This window comes from Lycium barbarum, chromosome 8 (genome assembly GCF_019175385.1).
Source record: "Lycium barbarum isolate Lr01 chromosome 8, ASM1917538v2, whole genome shotgun sequence".
NCBI lineage: Eukaryota > Viridiplantae > Streptophyta > Magnoliopsida > Solanales > Solanaceae > Lycium > Lycium barbarum.
The window spans coordinates 111,107,929-111,133,031 of record NC_083344.1 but is presented as its reverse complement, the minus strand read 5'-3'; the positions used below and the strand labels follow the sequence as shown (position 1 = coordinate 111,133,031).

The following is a 25,103-nucleotide window of genomic DNA, read 5'->3' as shown; positions in this document are numbered from 1 at the left end:
AAAAATTTACGCAATTTTTTTATGCGCAATAGGGGCTGTCCGAGCACTGCCCAGGCCCTTTGTTGATTTTTTAATTTGTTAATTATCTGATTAGTTAATTGTTAATTATTTGTTAATGATTTGTTAATTGTTTGATTATAAGAAAATATTCGAATCTCCTAATAATATCCTTATTTGTTAATTATCTAATTGTTAATTTATTTATTTGTAAAATTGTTTAATCCATGTTAATTATTAATGTGCTAATTAGTTATCTAATTTTATGTGTTAATCTAATTTTCTTTGCTAATTAGTTATCTAATTTTATGTGTTAATGTGCTAATTAGTTATCTTATTAATTATCAATTGTTAATTAGAAATAGTTAATCCTTAATATTATATTTGTTAGTTAATTGTAGTTAGTATAATAATTAATTAACAATTATTACTAAGAAATTGAACGTCCTTAGTTTAGGATTAAACATCATTAGTTTAAGACTAAAAATATCATTAATATAATATAGTTAGTACAATAATTAATTAACAATTAGTAATTAGAAATAGTTAATCCTTAGTTTAGGATTGAACATCCTTAGTTTAGGATTAAAAATATCATTAATATAATATTAGTTAGTTAACTATAGTTAGTATAATAATTAATTAGAAATAGTTAACACTTAGTTTAGGATTAAGAATATCAATAATATAATATTAGTTAGTTAATTGTAGTTAGTATAATAATTAATTATTAATTATTAATTAGAAATAGTTAATCCTTAGTTTAGGATTGAACATCCTTAGTTTAGGATTAAAAATATGATTAATATAATATTAGTTAGTTAATTGTAGTTAGTATGATAATTAATTATCAATTATTAATTTGCAAATTTAGATAGTTAATATAATTTCCTGTTAAAGGATTAGTTAGTTAGTATAATTTCGATAAATAATTACATAATTAATATTGTATGTTAATGATTAATTAAAAATTATTAATATAGATGTTGACACTTAATTTTGGCTCGACGTGCTTAAAATTATCGTTTGGGGGGGCCCTGATTCGTTAAAAAGCACGAAATACATTTTTTACACATTTTTACATTTTTTCAACAATTTATTGATGATTATCCTTATTTTAGGAATTTTCTCAATTTATTGTCATTTTTTCAAGAATCATTATTTTGCACATGTACAGCGTGATACTACAATTTTTTGTGCAATTAATAATTGTTTCTTAATTTTATAGCAATACATTTTCATATCATAGACATTAATGTTTATATTTTATACTTGCGTTATTATTTATACATGTATTAATTAACTATATTTTAGTACAGTCTGACAGTGCAGAGAAAATCAGAGTAATTAATTTTTAAACGCGGAGTAAAATCCGATCAAGTCAAGGTTTCCTCACTTTTTTTTTAAAAAGGGATTAAAATAAGCATTGAGGGGACAAAGGGGTGCATTCTTTTATTTTTTGGACAAAAGAGGGTGTTCATTGATATTATAAGAAAGGGTGGGGTTAAATTTTATTTTTTTTCATCCTTTGTCTTCATTCTATACATCTACACAACACTTACACATACACACACAAGCACAACACAGATTTTTTCTCTCTCTCTCAAAACATTTTTTCTCTCCCCTCTCTCTTCTAAAAAAACAAAACCCTAAACATTTCCCTCTCTTCACACCTCTCTTTCCAGCCGCCGCCGCTCTCTACGAGCTCCGGCGAACTCCGTCACACCCCTCTTCACCCCACTGCCCCACTTCGTTTCCCTCTCACTCCTCCCTCTCCATAAAAACCTAAACATTTTTATTTCCTCTACTTCAAACAACAACCGCCGCCGCCAGCCCCTCCACGCCGGAGCTCGGAGCTCCGGCGAACAGAAAACCCACCACGAAACCACCAACCCGCACACCACGTTGCTGCTATCTTCCTCTCCTCTCTAACGATTTTTTTTGTTTTGTTTTGTTTTTGTGTGTATCTTATGTATTTTTTTTTCTTCTTTTCGCTTCACAAATATCACTCGGAGTTAAAATATATGTAAAGTTTCAATCTTGGTGAAAAAAAAAAATCAGAAAGTTTGAATCTTTACTGAAAAAAAAAAAAGAATGAGAAAGATTGAATTTTTACTGGAGGTTTGATTTCTTATTGATTGTTGAGTGTGGCTAGTATTGCAAAGAAATTTGAATAGAGGTGCTAGAATTTTTACATCCACATGAAGTTCCTTTTTTAGGGTAATGTTGTAGTTGCTGTTTTACGGATGGATGGTTTACTGAAGTTTGGTGTCTTATTGATTACTGAGTGGTAGTATTTCAAAGAATTTGAATAGAGGTGCTAGAGTTTTGACATAAAAAGGAAGTCCTTTTAGGGTAATATTGTAAAATCGCTGGTTTTTGGATGGATAGTTAATGAAGAAGTTGGAGTTATCTATTCCAAGATGAGTTCTTGGTGGCAAAGAAATTGATGTTTTGATGGAAAAAGGGGTTTATTCACAAATAATTTTGTGGCTTTGTGAAGTGTTACTGCAAATAACTTAAGGTTTGGTGTACTAGAACATGGCTTTTGAAATTGAAAAGTCAAAGAAAGCACTCATTTGTTGCGATAAGGTTAATAACAAGTCGACTCATGACTATTTGTATTGGCCGATGAAGAAATTTCCGTCGATTTTCAAGGCCTTCCATGTACAAAGACGGGTTTTTTTATTTTAAGTTTATTCATTATTTCTTTAAGTCATCCAAGAGTTATTTATTTTCTTACTAACATTTTTATTAAGTCTCACGCAGGTATCCGGAGTTACTTTTTGAAGATGACACTAAAAAGAAGTTCAAATAGCTTCTTAAATTCTCTGTTTATATATATATATATATTTTTTTTTACATTATTAAATTATTATACAAGCATAAAATATAGTGAAACTTTACTTTTTAGGGTGCAAGTTGATGGTATTTATTTATGATCTGCTTAGGTGATTTAAATTTTATGTGTTTTAGAAAAATCAATATTAGGCAGTTATTATTTTCGTAGCTAATATTCTTATAGTTATCATGTTTCGCTAGAGTTTTAATTTAATAGCTTAGCACACTTAAGTAAATAAATAGGGTGATTTGCCTCAATATTTAGGCTTTAGAATGTACTCTCATAATTAATTGATTAGGCGTACATACTTAGCTAGTTAAATTAGTTAACTCACCTTGAGTGCAAAATAATTTCATGTCCATTCCTTATACCCTTTTCACATACCCAAGCCTTTAAGTTGCACATAACTTTTTTTTTTAAAAATAATTATTATATCACATATGTATAAAATACGTATTGCACGATTATTTATGTGAATAGTCATATTAGTTATTCTTTAGTCTAAACTCTACTAATTTTTGTAAATAATAATCAAGCCTTTTTACACATCCCTCGAATAGTTAAATTGGTCCAGTCGGGCACCACATTTGTGGATTCTGAAGGATGCCTAACACCTTCCCTTCGGAATAATTTGAACCCTTACCTAGAATCTCACTTATTTTCGTAGACCATGTTAAGCTGCATATATTAATAATTTATAGGTACCCTAGTATACCTTAAATGCTAGGTGGCGACTCTGTACATAATTAATTCTTTCAGAGTTCCATAAGTTGTAACTTTGTTTAGCCTTTGGTAAAAATAGGGTGCAACAATAGATACGACACCTCCATGGATCCCAACCTTCATCCAAAGCCCTTCGATCCATTAGTACTTCATCTACAGGCTACTTATAGGTCCCAGCTATTATGGGATGAGGTGATAGATCGAATACGTTATTCCGTCCCCGTAGGGTGGAACATGCGTGGAATCTTTTAGGGTCTCGGCCTCCACATCTTTGCGTCATAGATATACTTCATCGGGGCGGTATCTACCATTGCGTCGTTGCTGGTCGGTTACATCATGATAGGGATCTTGTGATGGTCATGGTTAAGTGATAGCGACTGGAGACCTACACATTTCATTTTCGCACTGGTGAGGCCACTATCGCGCTTCGGGATGTGGAGGTCATGTATGGACTACAGGTAGATGGACGCCTGTTATACGTTGAGGAGCCTCAACCGCCGCTGTTGTATCGGGAGGAGTTGACTAGACTCATTGATTACGTGCCTCAGGAGGGTGAGATCTATGGACAGACTAGGATGTTGATGCTTGCCCTCTGTACTCACTTGTGCCTCTTAGACATCGAGTATCCTATTACAGACGGCACAACTCAGGTGGATGTCGATCGTCGTGCCCGTCTGTACTTACTCATCATATTCGGGGGCATCTTGTTCCCGAACACATTGAGTTCCCATGTGAGTTTAAAGTATTTGTTATTTCTGGAGGATCTGGGCAAGTTGGGATGTTATAGCTGGGGCGCTGCTGTTCTAGCTTACCTGTATCGAGCATTATGTCGAGTGTCTATGGGCGATAAGAAGGATATCTCTGGATTTCACGTGCTCCTCCAAGTAATATATTTAAGTATGTGTAATTTTATTCTAAATATAGATTTTTGAGACGACGACTAATAAAATATTTTTTAATGACCCTTTCAGTATGGGTGTGGTCTAGGATGAGGCCTTTTCAGCCCGTAACTGCGCACCCTCAGCTTGACTTCATTGCTGAGAGCATGCCCTACGCGCATAGATGAATGGGAGGCGTAATCCGATATGTCGATACGCACCATAGACTTCTTCCGTTCAGGGATCAGCTAGATCGTATGACGGCAGGCATGGTAATTTTTTTTATTTTACATTATTATCTTGTTTTTTTTTTTACTATTTTTGTCTTTTATTGTTTACTAATTCATTCGTTTTTTACATTTTTTATATGGAGGCCGTATGATAAGATTTTGAATCAGTTGTCGACGTTTTGTAGGGCTTGTGAGCCCATATCGAGGTCGCAGTGTCCGTTGATACACATGGATATCGTTGAGGATCACGAGCCCCACCGCGTTTTACGACAGTTCGGGCATGTATAGGATATACTTGAGCCGGTTCTTTGGGAGCACGACCACTATACGTGGGATGAGCATGCGACCGTCACTCATGCATACGTAGCCTTTATGCAGGAGCATATCCAGCGTTGATCGCAGATCCAGCGTTGGGATCATAGGATGACTCCGATCCTAGAGTACATGGAGTGGTACCGGCAGATCTCACGCAGCTTGATTGGCAACCCCGAGATGCGTCATCCAGATGGTCGAGGATAGGGGTGGGCGTTCGGTATTCGGTTCGGTAATTTTAAAGTTCGGGTTCGGTAATTTAAAATTCGATAATTGACGGTAGATACCAAATACCGAACTGAAAAAGTTCGGTTCGGTTCGGTAAATCAAACTTCGATACGGTATTCGGGATTTACCATTTAAGGAAACAAAGTATACAAAAATTGAGGTACAATATAATTGAAACAGATTTGTATACTTCTAAACAACTCTTTACGTTCCAACATATTTGAAGTTCAACGACGAAGCATATTCTACCACAGAAACGTGCTTTTATATTCAAATTGAAGAAGCACAGTTTCGGGACAAGCAGAACAGAGGGGAAAACAAAGTGAAAAAGAAGGGCAGGGGACGGGAGGAAAAAGATAAAGATCTCCACAACAACTGGATATGAAAATCATTCAAATGGAGGACAACACAAGGTCACAACCAGGAGTACAGAAATATAGTAAACACATTAGAGTGAATAATTCGGTATTCGGGAAATTACCGAATAACTAACGGTACTAATGTCTCTTACTGATCCCGAACCCGAATACCATAATTTTGAAATTTTATTCCCGAATACCGTACCGAATACCAAATTATCGAAATTCTCGGTTCGGTTCGGTAATTCGGTTTTCGATAATTTATGTCCAGCCCTAGTCGAGGATATGCAGCACTCCCGGGACAGTATGAGGCGTTGGTAAGTTTACCCCACTTAAACTTAATTAGTCGTCTTATATATTACGTTACAAATTTATTCAATCATTAATATTTGCAAACAAATGCAGCTACGGAATGTACAAACGATACGCTGGGTGGGCATGGACCATATGGATTCCTCCGAGACAACAAGATTTGCAGCCCAGATCGTTGAGCTAGCCGATAGTGGTATGCGAAAATCACAAGAGCTAGGACGTATCCATGAGCGTGTTCCAGAGATCCCTTATCAGACAGTGATAGGTCGTAGTCGTGCTCGTGAAGGTGGTGGTGATAGAAGTGGTGGTGGCAAAAGGGGGGCCAGAGAGGTTGGTGGCCGAGGGGGTGGGTCCAGAGGGGCTGGTGACGGAGGGGGTGGGGCCAGAGGGGTTGGTGGACGAGGTGGTGGCAGTGGAGGCCTCCGTCTAGTAGATGAGCCTGACGAGCATGCTACCGTTCCCGCTCCATCCCAGCAGCATCCGTCGACTTCATAGCGCTTGCTGACTTCTTACCGACCGTCGACACCTTTATATAAGGTGGCGCAGCTATATTCAGATCATATAGACTGGGGAAAAGTAGAGGCATCAGTGTTTGCGTAGTCACCAGTTCATGATCCATAGGGTGAGCAGTCAATTCGTGATCTATAGGGTGGCAAGGAGCTGGAGTACGACTACGCATTCATGGACTTCGATATGTTTCAGAGCCAAGATGTAAGTGTTTAAAATAATTATTTTAACAAATTAAAATATTTATACTGATTATTATATAATTTTTCATTTCTTAAGATTCAGCTCCAGCTCCGGCTACAGGGCCCGCTGAAGAACCAGCTCAGGAGCCCTCTGAGGAGCCATCTCAGGAGCCCGTCAACACACACGTTTGATTTTTTTACCAAAAGATAATGTATTAATTAAATCTAAATTAAAATTAATACTAATTGTTTATATATTATTTCAGGTTCATCCTTCTGCTCCTGTGGACTCGTCTCCTGATGAGATGGACCTGTCTCTTGATGCTAATGAAATTCTAACCGTACAGTAAACCCAAGTAGAAGCATATTATGCTCAAGGGCGCAAGGAAGGGAAGAAAGGATGATCATGACATAGAACATCATATTATTAAGAGGAAGAAGGGGATGGAGATAATGGTGAGGGTGGTGCGGATCGCCTTAGGCCTAAGGTTACTCTAAAGGCTCCCACATGTGGGACCTAAGGTCACTCTAAAGGCTCGTACATGTGGGACCCATTAGAGATTGTGTATATGTAAATAAATTGTACATTTTATGTTAATATTATTTTTTTTGGTATTATTTTCTTAATGATAATTAGTTATCTTAGTCTTTATTATCATTTATTAATAACTCGTGCGATGTCCTAAATTAATTATGAAAAAAATCTCGACATATTCGAAATAAATTAATGCCTTGAGTAAATAATAAAACGCTTAAATCAAAATCTTATAAAATAAAATACTTAGACCTGACGATAACAAGTTTCCAAACAAAACTTACTTGAGGCACTTTACAACCCCTAAAATGACAATCCAAACGTTTAGACATACTTGATGTATTGAGCCTAAATTATTGTTCGTAGAAAAAGATATCAGGTTCTATATAAAATATTGATATTCCCGAGTTTTGAGCTATGACTAATCTTTGGTCAAAGTATGAAAAAAACGTGAATTTCAAAACTTTAAAATTATACAAAGTGTGGGGAAAATAAAACTAACGCCTATTGCGCACAAAATTAGTGCGCAATAGGACTTAACTGTAGCTGTCACAGTTAACACCTATTGCACACTAATTTTGTGCGCAAAAGACTCTTTTGTAACTTTTTTTTTTTGTGTGGATTATTTAGGATCAAAATCCCACTTTTGGGATCATTTAAGTTGCGGACTCTTATTTAACCTACATCATCATGACCCAAATAAATATTGAGTCTGTTGAATCATGACCTATTTACATATTTAACTCATTTTGACTAATTTAAGTTTGATTATGTGATCATCTATTTTAACAAAAGATCATTCTTTTAAAATTTTAAACTTGTTAACTTTAATTTTTTTGATTTTATGCTTAATGACATGCTTTTTAAACATCATGACATATTTAGGGGCCATTTTGATATACATTTTTCCTTAAAAAAAATTATATTGGTTCTACATTGCAGTCAATTTTTTCCTCCAACTTGAAGTTGTGTTTTCAAGTTTGAAAAATTGGTTCCAATCACTTTTTCATGTTATATATTTTTTTCCCAACAAACCTTCAACATTTTTTCAAGTAAAATACATATCTAAGCACAACATCAAATTTTCAAGTAAAATATATGTCTAAGCACAACATCAATTTTTCAAATGCCTTTTTTCACCAAATTCAAATTTTAACGCCAACTTAATTAGGTGCTGTTTGGCTATAAAAATTAGTCACTTTTTCTGAAATTTTTTCACTTTTGGGCGTTTGACCATAAATATTTCTTTACAACTTGAAGTTGTATTCTGAAATACCAAAAACTCAAAAAACTTGTCTTTCAAAATTTTTTCATTTTTTTCACTTTTTTACAAAAACATTTCACCAAAACTATAATTTTAAAAATTATGACCAAACACAATTCCAACTTTAGAAGTTCAAAAAAAAATTGAATTTGTTTTTGGTATCTATGGCCAAACGCCTCTATAAATGAATGAGCAGTCAACATTATTTATAAGAGGCGGCAGCATGAAGCATGTGTAAGCCATCAATTCGAAATTCAAAATAAAGAAAGAGGGGGGAAACCCTGCCGTTGTTGCTTTACACTCCCCAAATACTTTTAAGATCCACCAAATCAATCAACACCACCAAAATCATCAACACAGCAAAAAATGGAGAAATATGAGAAATTAGAGAAAGTAGGTGAAGGAACATATGGGAAAGTATACAAAGCCAAAGACAAATCAACAGGTCAACTTGTTGCACTGAAAAAAACACGACTTGAAATGGATGAAGAAGGTGTACCACCAACAGCATTAAGAGAGATCTCTTTACTTCAAATGCTTTCACATTCTCTTTACATTGTTCGTTTGTTATGTGTTGAGCATATTGATAAAAATGGGAAGCCTATACTTTACCTTGTTTTTGAGTATTTGGATACTGATCTTAAGAAGTTTATTGATTCTCATCGTAAAGGACCTAACCCTAGGCCTCTTCCTCCTTCTCTTATTCAGGTTTCTAATTTCTTGTCCTTCCATTTCTGTTCCTATCTTTTTCTTCTTCCTTTTTCCTGAATTCTGTGTAGTGAGTTGTCTGTTATTTTGCTATGGTGCCGTTTGGACATGCAATTTGAATTTCTTAAGTTGCAGTTTTCTTTTTTATAAATATAGAAATCCCACAAGCTGTGAAAATCATCAAAATTTTCCCAATTCTTATATAATCTTACCAAATGAGTAAATCGTAGTTCATAATAAAATTAATACGCTACCAGAAGGCCTTTCTAAAAAACACAACATCAATTGACCAAACTTTAGACATGAATAGTAATGTAACTACTTTTTAATATAATCCTCCCACATGGTAAACATGATTGATAAATATATATTACCAACTTGCAGATTAATATTTAATACAAATGGTTGGTAAACATGATTGGTAAATGTATCTATCAACTTATGTGTCTTTTTCTAACAAAATATAAACGTATGAGTCAAATTTTACATTTATATTTTTTGAAATCATGGTTTCAAATACCAAATCATGCCTTTTTGGATGATTTGGGATTTCATCTCGTGAGATGAAATCAGAGATGAAATCGCATGTTCAAACGCCTACCATGTCTTTTTTTTTTTTAATTTTTATTTGCTCTGTTTGTGAACACTATATGTTTGATGTTGACATATTTCGATTTTTTGACAGAGTTTCTTATATCAATTGTGCAAAGGGGTAGCTCATTGCCATAGCCATGGAGTTCTCCACAGGTCTAACTTAGTCATTTTTCCCTTTTCATTTTATCTTGGATTTGTTTAATTAGTCGGCGTTTGGACGTAAAAAAATGTGAAATTTGAAAATGTAGTATTTGGAAAAAAATATGAAAAAATGGTAATTAGAAATTGGAGTTGTGTTTGAACATGAATATAACTTGAAAAAATGTTCAATTTTTTGTGAATGATTTGGAGTAAAAAATGTGAACAGATTTTTGGAGTTTTCCAATATCGGAATATTCCATTAAGTTGAATTCCGGAAAATTGTAAAAATTCTATGTCCAAACATGATTCCGTAAGAAAAATGAATTATCCATGGCCAAACGAGCCCTTGTTGTAAATTCTGGTCAATTTTTACTTAGTGTTAAACTGTTAATGGAGTTTTTGTAATCTTTTGCCAGAGATTTGAAGCCACAGAACCTACTAGTGGACAAAGAGAAGGGCATACTTAAGATAGCTGATCTAGGTCTTGGAAGGGCTTTTACAGTTCCCATGAAGAGCTACACTCACGAGGTTAATAAATTTTTATTTCTTTCATACTGACCTTGCCAAACAAATCACCATAATGATATAGGGAGTTAGATAAATGTGGCAGTTAAAATTAACTCCTTGCTGCTGGAATAACTGTTTTGCCTTTTTTTTTTTGGTTGTTGTTCAGATTGTTACTTTGTGGTACAGAGCTCCTGAAGTTTTGTTGGGATCTACTCATTACTCAACTGCTGTTGATATGTGGTCTGTGGGGTGTATTTTTGGTAAGCATGTTTGAGTTGATCATGTTGTTTACTCTTGTAGACCAGATCATTGCTTAGATTCTTTTACTTCTTTTAACTTAGAAATGTTTGCTAAGTCTTTTATAATGTTTCTGTTACCTGATGCTTTGAATTGTACTCCATTTAAGCCTTTTCTTCTCATTGACTAGTTTCTTATAGCACGCTTTCAATATGTTTATGATCTGATAATTTGAACATACTGTTTGTAATTAGTTGATGGAAATTATGTTGTACATAACTTTGTTCTAGTATTAACTTGAACATATTAGTTCCATAGGAGGGTAGTGTTATAGGCCACTCAGTATGAACTTTTCGCAAGAAGTTGGATTTTGGCACTTTATGTTCTTTTAGTCTAACATTTGGATAAAACAGTGGGGGTTTTGGGTTGCTTTCAAGATATATTAGGTTCTAAAAGAGCTTTTTGATCTCAAAGGCGTTCTTTAGAAAATTGGTGTATCTGCTAGGTGGCTGAAAAGCACCAGGATGGATATACTAACAAATGTATACATTGTTGTTAAAGGCTTATGTGAGGTGCGTGTAAGCTCTAAAATCATATTAAGCTTAGGCTTGGGCTCTTCTTGAAGTGCAGCTATCAAGGTGCTAAGGCCGCGTACAGCCATGAGCTCTTCTTGAAGTGGATGGCACTAAACAATAAATATAACTGGAAAAAAGATAGATTAATTGAGATAGATTAATTGATAAAAAACCCGTTATGAATACATTTCTTACTTTTTTCGCAGTGGAGTTTGAGATCTAAAATCTTTAGCTTGGTTTTTGAATTTACATGCTTTCACTTCATATGTTTCATTTGTTGTAGTTTGTCTTTTTTATTTTCAATTACTTTGTTCATATAATTATTGGTTGTTGCTTATAGTCATTACTAACTAAAGATCTAAGCCCATGCTTTAATTGCGGTTTGCACTTAAAGCCCTGGCAGACCTTAGAAGTTGTTATATATATTATTGCCTTTGACAAAATAAGATACCTTCTCAAGAAGGACTTCTAAAGAACTCGAGTATAACTAAAATTTTATCAGTGGACTTTTATTTTTGTTGTAAAAGATAAATAATTTTGCGGAATAAATTCTTGTAAAGCACTTCCAAGGGAATGCAAACTGAAAATGCATTCTAATTGGACCAAGCGGCTCAGGCTAGACAAAGATCACTAATTGTGGATAAATTTTCATTTTTCTCGGGGATATGGTTTTAGCATTGGGAAATAAATGGACACAAGAAAGAAAATCCTTCTAGCTCCATAAGGTGTTGCCTAGAGGTCGAAGGCAAACTATATTTCCTGGTTAAATACATTCACCCTTCCATAGGTAGGTTGTTTTACTTTGTTTTCTCTATGTGATTTAGCTGAGATGGCTCGAAGGCAAGCCTTATTTCCTGGCGACTCTGAGTTTCAGCAATTGCTTCACATATTCAGGTATGTCTATGATCAGTCATCAAGTTCTTTTTATTTTCCTGCTTGTCATTTTTGTATGGGTCCAGTAGGGGGGAGGGGGATTACCAACAATATTTACGTTGGATTTTAACTTTAACAGCAGCTTCTGCTTTGTGTAATTGACACCTCAAGCATGGCTTCTGTGGCAAAATTAATGGATTTTCAATTATGTTTTCCACAAAGTTTTTTGAGGTATTAATTAGTATTCAGGATGTTATCTAATGATACCAATAGCCACCTTGATAGTTTGTCTTACAAAAGTTGCTCAGGCTCAAGGACTGAGTTCTTAAGATATTCTTTAAGGATAGATGGCGATGTCACAAGTAGAACCATCAATATGTTAGAATGTGTGACATTTGATGTTTTTAATCTGAATTTTTGAAGGGCAACTAGTTTCTAGTACTATAGCTAATAAACCAAAAGGAAAACGAACTGAATTTTAGTATTGCAACGAACTTTTCTCTTTTGATAATTTTGTCTAAGACAGACGAATCGATAGCTTAAAATATGTTTATGTGAATTTGTGAAGGTTATTAGGAACTCCAACTGATAAGCAGTGGCCTGGAGTCAGTTCACTCCGCGACTGGCATGTTTATCCACAATGGGAACCTCAGAACCTGGCCTCTCATGTTCCATCATTGGGACCTGATGGTGTGGACCTCCTAACGGTAAAATCCATTTTGGATAAAATTTTCCTGTATACTAGCTCATGTTTTCATTGATGTAATGCCTTTCAATTTCTTTATTTCTCGTTCTACTGCTTCTTGTTGGACCTAAGTGAATAATGTTGTTATACGTGCTTGGTCATTGTAGCAAATGCTCAAATTTGATCCGGCAGACAGGATTTCAGCGAAAGCTGCTCTTGATCATCCATACTTTGACAGCTTGGACAGGTCTCAGTTCTGAGGATGCTTCTACTCCTGCAGATCACCTGTAATGATCATTTGCATCACTTTTTTAGGACGTTCTCTGTCCTGAATGAGGGTATCATCATCTTGGTGGTTTGAAATTTGCCATGTAACATCGTCGACTTTCATATTTCACTGTGTACTGTTTTAGCTCTTCTAAAGTATTTCTGAAGATCACCTGTAAGAAGGCTCGTTTTGTGGCCAAGTTTAGTGTAGTTATTACAATGCTTTGAGGAAACAAAAAAAGTTTATGTTCTCTCTGTGTGATGATAAAATGGATCATAGATTTCAATATTTCTATATTTGTGCCTTGAACATGCAAGTTATTGGGGTTTTAGCAGAGGAATTTAATGGCTGAACGGTTTAGGCTCTCAGAGGTGTGGTGCACAATTTTGAAAATGGAAGGAAATAAAATGTCACACATGAAATTATAAGAAGGGCGTTGGCCCTTTTTCTGTTCATTGTTTTAGCTTCAGGTATCTAATATCTGAAGCAAAGTTGCTGGGTTGCTAAATGATTTCTGCTGGTTTATACTATGCATAAAAGTTTTAACCTTTACATTTCATACATCAAACACATGTAAGAACTTAAAAGGTAAGTGAATTTTAAGTATCCTTTTGGGGTTATCGTTTACTGCACAAACTAACAATGTGATATTACAAATCACAAGAACCTTTCTTCCAAGCATACAACAACATACTCAATGTAACTTTTGCTATTTCTTTGATTGGTTGCATTTGTTTGCTTTTCTTTGAGCCAAGGTTCTATTGGAAACAACAGATAATAACAAAAATTAGTCTGATCAAAGGATTAATAGCACAACTATCACCAAATCATACGATAATCGAAGGACAAGAAACATCAGATAATAACCGAAATCAAAGGGCAAGAAACTATGAGAGTAATACGACTACAAGTATGGAAAGAGAAGCATGACAACGCTCAACTACCTACTAGCCTTCTATCCTAAATCGTGTTCATCGTAACCTCCTATCTTATGGTCCTGGTGAGCTGAAACTGCGCCATATCCTGTATAATCACCTTTCCCCAATATTTTTTCGGCCTGCCTCTATCTCTCGTGAAATCATCCCTAGCCAATCTCTCACACCTCAGCGATGGGGATCAGTGCATCTCCTCTTCACATGCATGGATCATCTTGGTCTCGCTTTCCTCATCTTGTCCTACGCCGAAACCACCCCAGCTTGTCCGGAATATATTCATTACTAATCTTTATCTCTCCTCGAATACCTTACACATCCATCGTAACATCCCCATCCCCATCCCCACCACCAATGGTGGAGCCACACTATGCCGAGGGTGTTCATCCGAACCCCCTCGGCGGAAAAAAATATTATTTTTATAAAGTTAAAATTATTTTTATGTTTATATAGTAGATGTTGAACCCCCTTAGGTTTCTTCGTATATTTAATTTTTTATATTTTGAACCCCTTCGGTAGAAATCCTGGCTCCGCCATTGCCCACCACCTTCATCTTCTTCTGAACGCTTCTTCTCAGCATAAGTGGCATAAAATAGGCATAAAATGTTATAAGTAGCATCGTTATTCTGCGCTGTGCAAATTCATTCTATTCAAACCTGTATTCATCCAGCCTATTAATGTTCTCATGAAAGCCATTGCGTATACAAAATGTAAGGAAAGATATTTACTGTTTGTTATTCAGTGTTCTGATCCTAAAAGAACTAAAACTTTCTGGCATGTTCTTTTCTTATTAAACTATTCCCTCCGGATCAAAAAACAGAGTTCATTTAGTTATTTGCACACCCCTTAAGAAAATACTAATTTCTAGATAAAAATAGATAATTTGACTAAATTACCCCTAATTAAATAAGCATTGAGATTTGATCATATAACACTTAATAAGGGCAAATATGAAAAAATAAGGTTAATTCTTTCTTGATTTGCTAAGTAAACATTTTTTTTTTTATCCGGAAGGAGTATTAATTCACATTTTAACTGTAATATTTTAGACCCACGTATAATGCAACTTTCTTTTCCAGGAAATAAAAAGATAAACAATTAGAAATTATAAACCACCAACTACTTCAATTCTTTCAAGATAGTTTGACAAGGAAGAGATTAAAGGGCTCTGGAACTAATGCAACAAGACATTACTATACCTTTTCTTTATTACTCCATTTGTTTCAATTTATATAAGGGAAAAGGGTCAAATATATCCTCTACTTTGTTTTAATAGCTAACTTTAACCAATTTGTTTTAATTGACTTTATGATTGTTGGTCTTCCAGTTATCTTCACTGCATACAAGTGGTACAGTATGATTATTGTGAAATTTAAATTAAGACTTAGAGATGCATATCCAATCCAAAATTCATAAATTTTAAAAATAAAATCCGAAGTCCAATTCATAATCCAAATATCCAAACCAAAATATTTAAAAGTTCGGATTTCGGGTTGGCCCAAACTGTACCCACCCCTAGGTGCTTCAATTATGATGGTTCATTTTTTATCTAAATTATTTATGATTTTCAGCATTTCACTCTGCATATCAGCTGTATTCTTAATCGGCCTTGTTATTTATGTGACTCTAATATATATATTTTTGCTGATGATACCACATCACCCAAAATTATGTGAATTTCCAGTTCCATGACTTTTATCTTCATCTTCTGTTACTGCTTATGATGTGTTGTGATAATGTGAAACCAATTACCATACCCGTGTACCATATGAAGGTTTTAGTAAACGTTATGAATGTGGATATTACTGAGCTTAACATGTCAAAATTTGAGTAGAAATTATGGTTTGTTCTCTTTGAGTTCACAATTTGTAATGAAATGGGTTCGTGGATTTTTTTGATATGGTTTGTAATGACCTGGGTTCTATGTTTTTTTTTGATACGATGGAATGGGGAATTAATTGGGGCGGGTCAGGTTTTATCTGTTGGATCTGGTTAAATTGGGGGATTAATTAGTTTAAGTTAATTAAATTGTCAACCAATCAAAAAGCGCCATGTAATAAATGAAATGGGTCCGTTAAAAAATGAAGCCTCAAAGGTTAATGTCAGGGGTATTTTAGGCCCCAAAGATTAACGTCAATGGTATTTTAGGCCACAAAGGTGGATGGAGGGTATTTTTACACCAAATTCAATAGTTCAAGGCTTTAGCCACACAAATATTATGTCAATATCTAAAATCACAACAACTATTCAGGTATATCACTCCTAATTAACCAGCCAAATAAAAGGAGCGACCTTTACCTAATCCTCTAAGGCATAGAGTTACACCTTACAAAAACTAGCTAGTAGGCCAACTAGATGGAGTAGAAGGTAGGTTCTCCCTGCATATAACATAGGTTCTCCCTGCATATAACAATAAATTAACGCCCAGCCTCTCTATTAATATCATTTTGTTTGATTTGATTGACTAAACGTGTAAAGAGGTTATAAGAATATCATATCAAACCCAAAATATCATGAGGAGCATTTTATATACAACTTGATACATAAGATATTCGTACAAGAAAATAACTTTTGGTCGTATGTGCAAAAGTCAAATTTTCCCTTTTGGTTAAAAATATTTTACCAACGGAAAATAATTTTCAACAATTCAAAGTAACCAAACAATGAAAGCAAATTTCATCAAGAAAGATATTTCTAAGAACAATGCTTTTCCTCTATACAAACCACCTCTAAAAATTCTTCTATCTTATCTTTGTCATAAGGACAATCCAAAAATTGCAACTGAAATGTGACACATTCTAGAAAGGGGAAAGGACACAAATGGTTGCTGGACCATAAATAAGTCCATGCGCTGACCCATCTATTCCCAAACCCAAAAAATAGTCCATAAACTATTCCCATCCGGTAGCCAAAATCTGTAGAAAGCCTTTTGTGGCGATTAAAAGTCTCCACTAAAGGCTGGGTGGTCCAATAGCCCATCGCTTTTTTAAAAAAAAAAAAAAAGAAAAAAAAGTCAGACTTTTTGTGGCGACTAAAAGTCGCCACTAAAGGGCTGCTACAGAAAAATTAGGCTTTTTAGTGGCAATTAAAAAGTCGCCACTAAAGGTTAAATATCCCAAAACATGTATAATATGTGTATATTTAATAAGACATATCCCAAAAAACTCTGAGACGATTTTTGTATATAATATGAATCGTTTGTGTATAAAAATATGTATCAGTACCTATCTATAATGTATAGAAACTGTGTAAAATATGAATCACTAAGGTATGTGTCATTTTGTATATAATATGTATCATTTGTGTATATAATGTGTATTATAGAATAGAAAGTTGTATCATTTTTGTATATAATATGTATCATTTTTGTATATAATATGTATCATTTTTGTATAGAGAGTGTATATATAATTCCAGCATGTGTATATACATTATATCAGTCTTGTATAGAAAGTGTGTCATACGTATAAAAAATGTATCATAGAAACCGTATCATTGTGGTGTATAATATGTATCACTATTGTATATGTTAAAAATAAATATCATATCATTATTGTATAATATGTGTATAATAAATGTATAGTTAACGTATAATTTATGTATAATAAATGTAAGATTAATTACAACATATGTATATAAATGTATAATTCTTGTATATAAAGTGTATATATAATTCCAACGTATGTATATATGCCGTAGCAGCCCTTTAGTGGGTCGCCACAAAAAGTCTTTTTTTAAGCGCTGGGCTGTTGGGCCGGCCAGCCTTGGCATTATTTTAGGCCGACCGGCCATTTTTTGGCATTATGTTGGGCCGAACGGACACCTAGTGGAATTAAGCCCAAATAGTGGTTAAATGTGAGATTAGTTTGACTGAGTGGACACACAGTGTCCTTTTCCCTTCTAGAAAGGATATTGAGACAAAAATGCAAGTTCAAGAAAAGTTTGAGGATGAAAGGAGCTAGCATTAACAAAAGCTAAAAGCATTAATTTTTACGCGTTGATCTTAGCTCTGAATAATTAATTAATTAGCAGCTAGACTATGGGCTACTATTCTAGAGCCTCAAGTTAAACATACATAGCCCGATCGATCAACATCATCCATACATGCATATGCAAAATGAGAGAGCAGGAGAGCAGAATTTTACATATGGAAGTGGAATCACCAGGTCCAGAGAGCAGATATAATGTTGCAGATTGTAAGTATGCAAAAAGGCACAAGAGAAAAAGGAAAATATGCATGCTGGTTCTATGCACCTATATGGTTCTGACTATGACATATACTATCTTGAATTTCACTGTTTTTAGGCCCAAGCGCCCGACCATCACCCTCGTTTCCACCACTCTCCAGGACCTGGCTGTGTCTGTTGACGCGGCCAGGCTCAAGGTTTTCCTCAACATCACTATAGCTGGAAGCAGGGGCGGAGCGAAGTGGTGCCCAGGGTGTTCACCCGAACCCTCTTCGGCGAAAAATCACCATATATACACAAGATTAAAATTATTTTTTATGTACAAATAGTAGATGTTGAACCCCCTTGGCTTCCTCGTTTCTTACTCTTTTATAATTTTGAACCCCCTCAGTGAAATTTCTGGTTCCGCCACTCCTGGAAGCCTCTCCATTAAGAATCCCAACAGGTAATGCTGGATTCCTGGTTTAAATTTGGATTCAATTTCATATTTTTTCCCCTTTAAATATGGATTCAAACTAAACTTTTACTAATATTGATACCACTATTTAGTTGTTGACTTGTTTCCTTTCTCACACACATATGAGCAACTTCATTTTTTTTAACTCTTACTATGGATAAATTCTTACATTGGTCCTTGTGATATTTCACGAAATATATTTAACCTTGAGTTAATGAAAATGCATATTTTTTGTTCTTTTACATAAGAAATTTAGTTAGGTTATTTTTCAAACTAATTATCCTTGAAATATGGAGTAACAATTCAAATTAATAATTTTTAAAATTTATGTAAATTCACACACATAAAGATTAAAATTGCACATTTCAATTAATTGAACATTAAATTTGCTTAACTAGATATCACAAGAAATTAAGCAGAATCTTTCGATTTTTCAAGGACTAAAAGTGCAAATTTCCCACATATATAATATATGGATTTACACTAATAATGTAGTAGATTTTTTAAGACTATCAATGGATTTTAACCTATGTATGATAGCATGTTAATAACCATTTTCACTAAATTACCAATTAATGTCTACCAAGATTCACTTATTACCTATTATGATATAATTGTGTCAATATTTTTACGTGGTCAACATATAGAACTTAAGCTCATGTTATACTACATATGATACGAAAATAATAAGCTCATACATAACACACTCTAGGTCCGTGTTTTGCCAACAGGGTCAGTTTCGAATACGAAGACATCAACCCTTATATTGAGTACGGGGGCGAACGAGTGGGAGACGTACACGTCCCAGCTGGGAAAATTGGCTGACGAACCACATCAACTTTGAACTTCACAATGGTATTTTTGGCAGACGGGTTGTCATTGAGTCCCAATTTGTATTCGGACGTAGTTGAAAAGGGGATGATGAAGTTCATTGTTTACGTGAAACTGAAGGGCAAAGTAAAACTAAATGTGTTGTTCAAAGTCAAGGTGAAAGTTTCCTCCAAATGTGATCTGACCTTGGATATCCGCACGGCATCTGTCGCGGACCAATCTTGTCACTCTAAGACTATGTTATAGGTTGGATACATGTGGACCGATACAAATTCAGTTAGAGGCGCATATCTAGAATTTGAAACAATCTATTTATATTACTAAATGGATTTTCAAACAAATATACTATTTGGGTCAAATCTATTTGCTCCTGCGCTGAGCGACCAGTAATAGAGGTAGTCTTCAGGAGAAGTGTTCGACCGAACTCGATAGTTTTGGCTCAAATCATGTATTTGCATTAAGAAGTTCATTTAATTTGCAGAAAAAATAAATTTAGAACCCAATTACTAGCTACCACTTGAGGTTGCTATCATACAATCTAGAATCCTAAAATTCAAATCGTAGCTCCGCCTTTATTATCTACACCTATATGTGTGGGAGTTATTGTAGATTTTGTTCCTTTTATCCTTCACGAGATACAAATATCATACTGGCAGTAAAGAATAGTACTACATAAGTAGTAATGCTTATGATCTGGTTGTCTAGAGAAAAATGCCGGACTAGGAATTTTATTTTTGGGATTCACTTTTTCCGTGTTGTCAGTGAGTGAGTGCTAGTTTTGTGTAAATGACTCAGACCTTGTGACATCTGTAATTTTTTATTATCCTCTCCGTCCCATATAGTTGTCTACATTACTAAAAATATGTGTTTCAAAATACTTATTCATCTACAAAATCAAAATAGAATTAAATAAAGTTTTCCTATTTTAATCTTAGCATTAATCGTTTTTTAAAGTAATTAATATTGATTAAAGTACAGTTTATTGGAGAGAGATAAGGATAATGTTCAAAAATACACTTTTATTTATGATTTCTTAAAAGACGTGCAAAGAAAAAAAAAAAGACAAATAATATGGGAAGGAGGGAGTAATATATGGACCCTTCCGTACAGTTTGTTGATCATTATTTAAATATTGCAGTTCATTACTGTAAATCATATCAATTTAATGTTTGTATATTTATAAATAGTGTACTTCGTGCGGTAGTGAGAAAAGATTATGTGACTGGATATTAAAATTACACATAATTTTTATAAAAGAAAATGAGTTTTACAAATCAAATAACTTTTCATGATTTTTTGGACATCCTATTTCTTTGATAGAAAACAGATGCTTAAAATATTGCATGTTAAAAAAACCGATCTATTTAAGTAAGTGGATAGAAATAATAGAAAAAAAAAAGTAATAGAAAGAAAACAAATGGTAATGAAATCCAGGGATATTGTAAACCTAAGACTTAACCTATTTCTTTTTTCTTCTTCTTCTTCCAAGGCATTTTTCTTAATATTTTATTTCATAGCATGAATTGTTGATACTTATATTTTATTTTTTTCATTTCTTGTTAAATAAAAACTAAAAAGGAAAACAAAATAAAAGTGTGGTTGCAATTTCCTGATTTCTAATACTTCGTTTTTCCTTTTCTTCATTTCTTTTGTAGATTTCCATGTACCTAGATTTAGGTGCATGTACTCCTTCTCTTGGACTATATTTCCTTGAAGAGGTGTTGTCTAGTTCTTTGAAAAAAACTGTAACTGGTGATATGAAGAACCTCTATAGAAAAACTGCAACTTGTGTGATACGGAAGACGTTGAAATAACAATTGAAGACAATATAAAATAAAAAAATACCTTCTGGTTCCTTAACAAAATGATAACCAAATATATACATGTATCAGCAGCCATTACCAATTATCCAACTCTATAATTCCTTTTAAAATTGAAGAATAATAAACATTCAGTCAAAAGATTTGTATTTATGTATTAACAGAAGGAGAGAGAAAGATAAAATGAAGGGTGAGACTCACTATCAATCTTAGCTTTGCTGTTAAAGATAAATTCTTTGTTTTGAAGTGGCAGGGATGCGTGTTTGGAATACTATTATATACTGTTTTTGTGGTTGTTAAGATATTGCAATTTACTTATGTCACACTGATGAGATTCAATGAGAAAATAATGTGGGTATAGAAATTTAATGGGGAAGGAATATGGGCATATGAAAAGCAAGAAAAATCAGTGGAGTAAAAGCCAAGAATCTGATAAAGATAAAACAAAACGTTACATTCATCTTTGGAGTAAAAACTTAAGCATATTTAACATAATAAAGAGAGAGTTTAATGAGTGAATTTAAGTCTTTTTACATAGCACATAAATCAGAATAAAATAGGAAAAAGGCCAAAAAAGGAGAAAAAAGATAAATAGGAATGGTAGCCATAGAGGTGCCACATCACCTTGTCTATGCCTAGCTTTATATTATATATAGATTAGTTTCAACTTGCAAGTAAAGCCTCTCCCTTCTCCTCACATTCGTGGTGCATAATAATTAACTGTAGTAAATACTAAATAGGAGGATGTAGAGAAATATAGCAGAAGAAAGGTAAATCGGGAAGGCCTTCTGCTAGCCCAAGATCGTTAACTAAGATAGGAAGATTCAACTAAAGAAGAGGAAGCTATGGAAAGGAAAAGTTTACTTGAATTGGCTTGAAGTGGGTTGTGTTGGGTTAACTTGGCTTGGTTACAAATGACTAAGGCCACCCCTATTTATACTTGTCTAGGGATGGTTCTAGATAGAATTATCTAGATATATCTACAAAATATCTAGTTAGCCTTATCTTCTAACACTACTCTAGAATATCTAGATTTTTCTTTAAGATAATTATCCAAGATCCTACACTAGACTATTCTAGATCTCTTACTAAATATCTAGGATTTTTTGTACCTCCAAAAAATCAACTTTACTTCTTCACACTCCCCCTTAAAGTGATTTTTTGGAAACTACCCCGAGCTTGTTGCAGAAGAACTCAGACGAAGCTTTTGGGTATGCCTTGGTGAAGATCTCAAACATACTTTCCTGTCTCCTTTTGCTTCTTCAAATGACGAAGGTTTTTCGCCATTAATTGGGCCCGCAAAGAAGCATTAATACGTACCGATAAATTTTTCATCGTTATAGCGAGCTATCTTAACAATATTTCTTTTTGGCCTTTGTGAATCACGTGAATCATCTCCATGTTGAGTTTTACGTTCTTGAGTTTCCAAACTCCCCCTTTCTCTTAGCTCCTTGACAAGTGTGTTATCTGGAGAACCATCTGCGTCGATGACGATCTGACCATGAATACCGTTCGAAGACTCAACACCAACATAGGATCCACCACTATATTCCCTTTCCAGCTCCTCAAAAAATTGTTTGGCAACTTCAGAGCTTCAAAAATCATACTGCTTGTATCTCCATATGAAATTGATCCTTCAAGGTCAACCTCTTCATTTATTTGACCGCCGGCTTCTCCATCTGCTTCCAGTATTTGATCTGAGCTAATGATTGACTCTAATATGGCAGATGATTGACCAGAGACTTCAACTTCCACTACAACTCCCTCAATGCTTTCTCCGGAATGGTCCCCGTTGCCATATATAGTTTCAGAAACTTCATGCTCAGGATCTATTTCAACATCCTCCACGTCCAGACTTTTATTACCAATTTCAGGATCTGCTTCGTTGATTTCCTCGATAGCAGCTGCCACATCACCAGTCTGAACGTCTTCGGAATCTGCTTGTTTTTTGTTGATGACACTAATGTCTTCCTTCTCCACGTAATGGATCGTATTATCTATTGAATCCATGATCCAGTCTCTTTCGAAATTGAAGGAAGCCAGGGCATCTACTACTCGAGCCTCAGCTATGAAGCACCTTCCCCAGTCTTCTTCTTCTTCTTCTTCTTCTTCTTCTTCTTCTTCTTCTTCTTCTTCTTCTTCTTCTTCTTCTTCTTCTTCTTCTTCTTCAGTAACTTTCTCAGTTTGAGCCATATTACTCTCTTTGACTCGGCAATATCTTTTTATGTGTCCTATTTTGCCGCACCGATATCATTTGGGAGGCTTCGTACCGTGATTGTTAGAAGACTCTTCTTTCTTTCCTGGCAAGCTTGAACCACCTGAGGAGCGAGAGTGCAGCCTATCTCTTGCTTTTCCTTTAAAATTCCTCTTATCAACTACAAGGGCATTTCCTTCACCTTCTTTGAGAGATACACCAACCAACTCTTTGGCTAATAGCTCCTGTGACGATAACAAATCCTCAAATTCCTCCAAGGATGGTTGTTGAGCCCATCCTTGAATTAATGTAACAAAAGGAATATATTCTGGCTTCAAACCACGAATGATAATTCTTCTCATTCGTGCTTCAGAGATAGCCTCGTCGGGGTTTAATAAAGAGATCTCTGAACATAAATTCTTAATCTTCAAAAAGTACTCAACAATAGATAGATTACCTTGAGTGGTGTTCGCCAATTCATTCTCCAATATCTGTAGTCGGGCTTCATCCTTCTTGTTGAACAGCCGATCGAGGGTCCTCCATATCTCATGAGCTGATTTGCACCTTATAATATGATCAAACAAGTTGTGAGAGATGGACCTCTTTAGGATGAACTCCGCCTTCACATTAATTTTCTTCCACTTCTTGTATGCACTGCTATTTTCCGATCCGTCAATAGGAGGATTTGTGTCACTCCCATTAACATCATCCCACAAATCCTCGCCCACAAGGTATGACTCCATACATGTCTTCCATACCTTGTAATTGGACTGATTCAACAACTCCATCCCCAGTCCATTAACACGATCGCTCAAATCCATTTAGAGAAACCAGTTGAATCTACCACTAACCCGATCTTGAAACAAAATCCATAAGCCAACTACGGCTATGGCTCTGATACCATGTAGAGAAATATAGCAGAAGAAAGGTAAATTGGGAAGACCTTCTGCTAGCCCGAGATCGTTAACTAAGATCGGAAGATTCAACTAAAGAAGAGAAAGCTATGGAAAGGAAAAGTTTACATGAATTGGCTTGAAGTGAGTTGTGTTGGATTAACTTGGCTTGGTTACAAATGACTAAGGCCACCTCTATTTATACTTGTCTAGGGATGGTTCTAGATAGAATTATCTAAATATATCTACAAAATATCTAGTTAGCCTTATCTTCTAACATTACTCTAGAATATCTAGATTTTTCTTTAAGATAATTATCCAAGATCCTACACTAGACTATTCTAGATCTCTTACTAAATATCTAGGATTTTTTGTACCTCCAAAAAATCAACTTTACTTCTTCACAGAGGAGTCTCTGGACAAGGAAAGTTAAGTGAAACTAAATGTTAGTTTAGACACCGCTATAATTTAAAAGGGGTAAATTGGGTCACATACCAAATTTTCGTTACTAGGTAAGAATTGCTTAACTTTTTGCACACTGGACAACTTGAGAAGTACCTAGTTCTTTTGAAAATTGGACCTGGTTGTGGTTCTTACGCTACTGTTTTCAGAATTAAACATACGGAATAAGTAAGAAAACAACATTTTTACGTGGAATTAAATCTGACTCAAAAGATGTAAAAAAATCATTGACTTACAGTCCCTAGTGAGATTTAACTCCAACTTCACTACACAAAGAGCCAAATTTAGACTACAAACTCTTGTAATCTATGGGACTACTCTATCTCCTTCAACGGCTACGATCACACGATTGTAGCAACCCTTAAGCTAA

General features: G+C 34.6%; 1 protein-coding gene across 1 annotated transcript; it reads left to right on the top strand.

The window, feature by feature from the left end:
- Window positions 1–8,576: 8,576 nt before the first annotated feature.
- On the top strand, window positions 8,577–13,251 carry LOC132606702 (cell division control protein 2 homolog C). The gene is made up of 7 exons (XM_060320306.1): window positions 8,577–9,077; window positions 9,763–9,824; window positions 10,229–10,340; window positions 10,486–10,579; window positions 11,956–12,025; window positions 12,573–12,711; window positions 12,857–13,251. The coding sequence occupies exons 1-7, from the start codon at window positions 8,736–8,738 to the stop codon at window positions 12,947–12,949; spliced, it is 912 nt and encodes a 303-aa protein (XP_060176289.1). The 5' UTR covers window positions 8,577–8,735; the 3' UTR covers window positions 12,950–13,251.
- The last annotated feature ends 11,852 nt before the right edge of the window (window positions 13,252–25,103 follow it).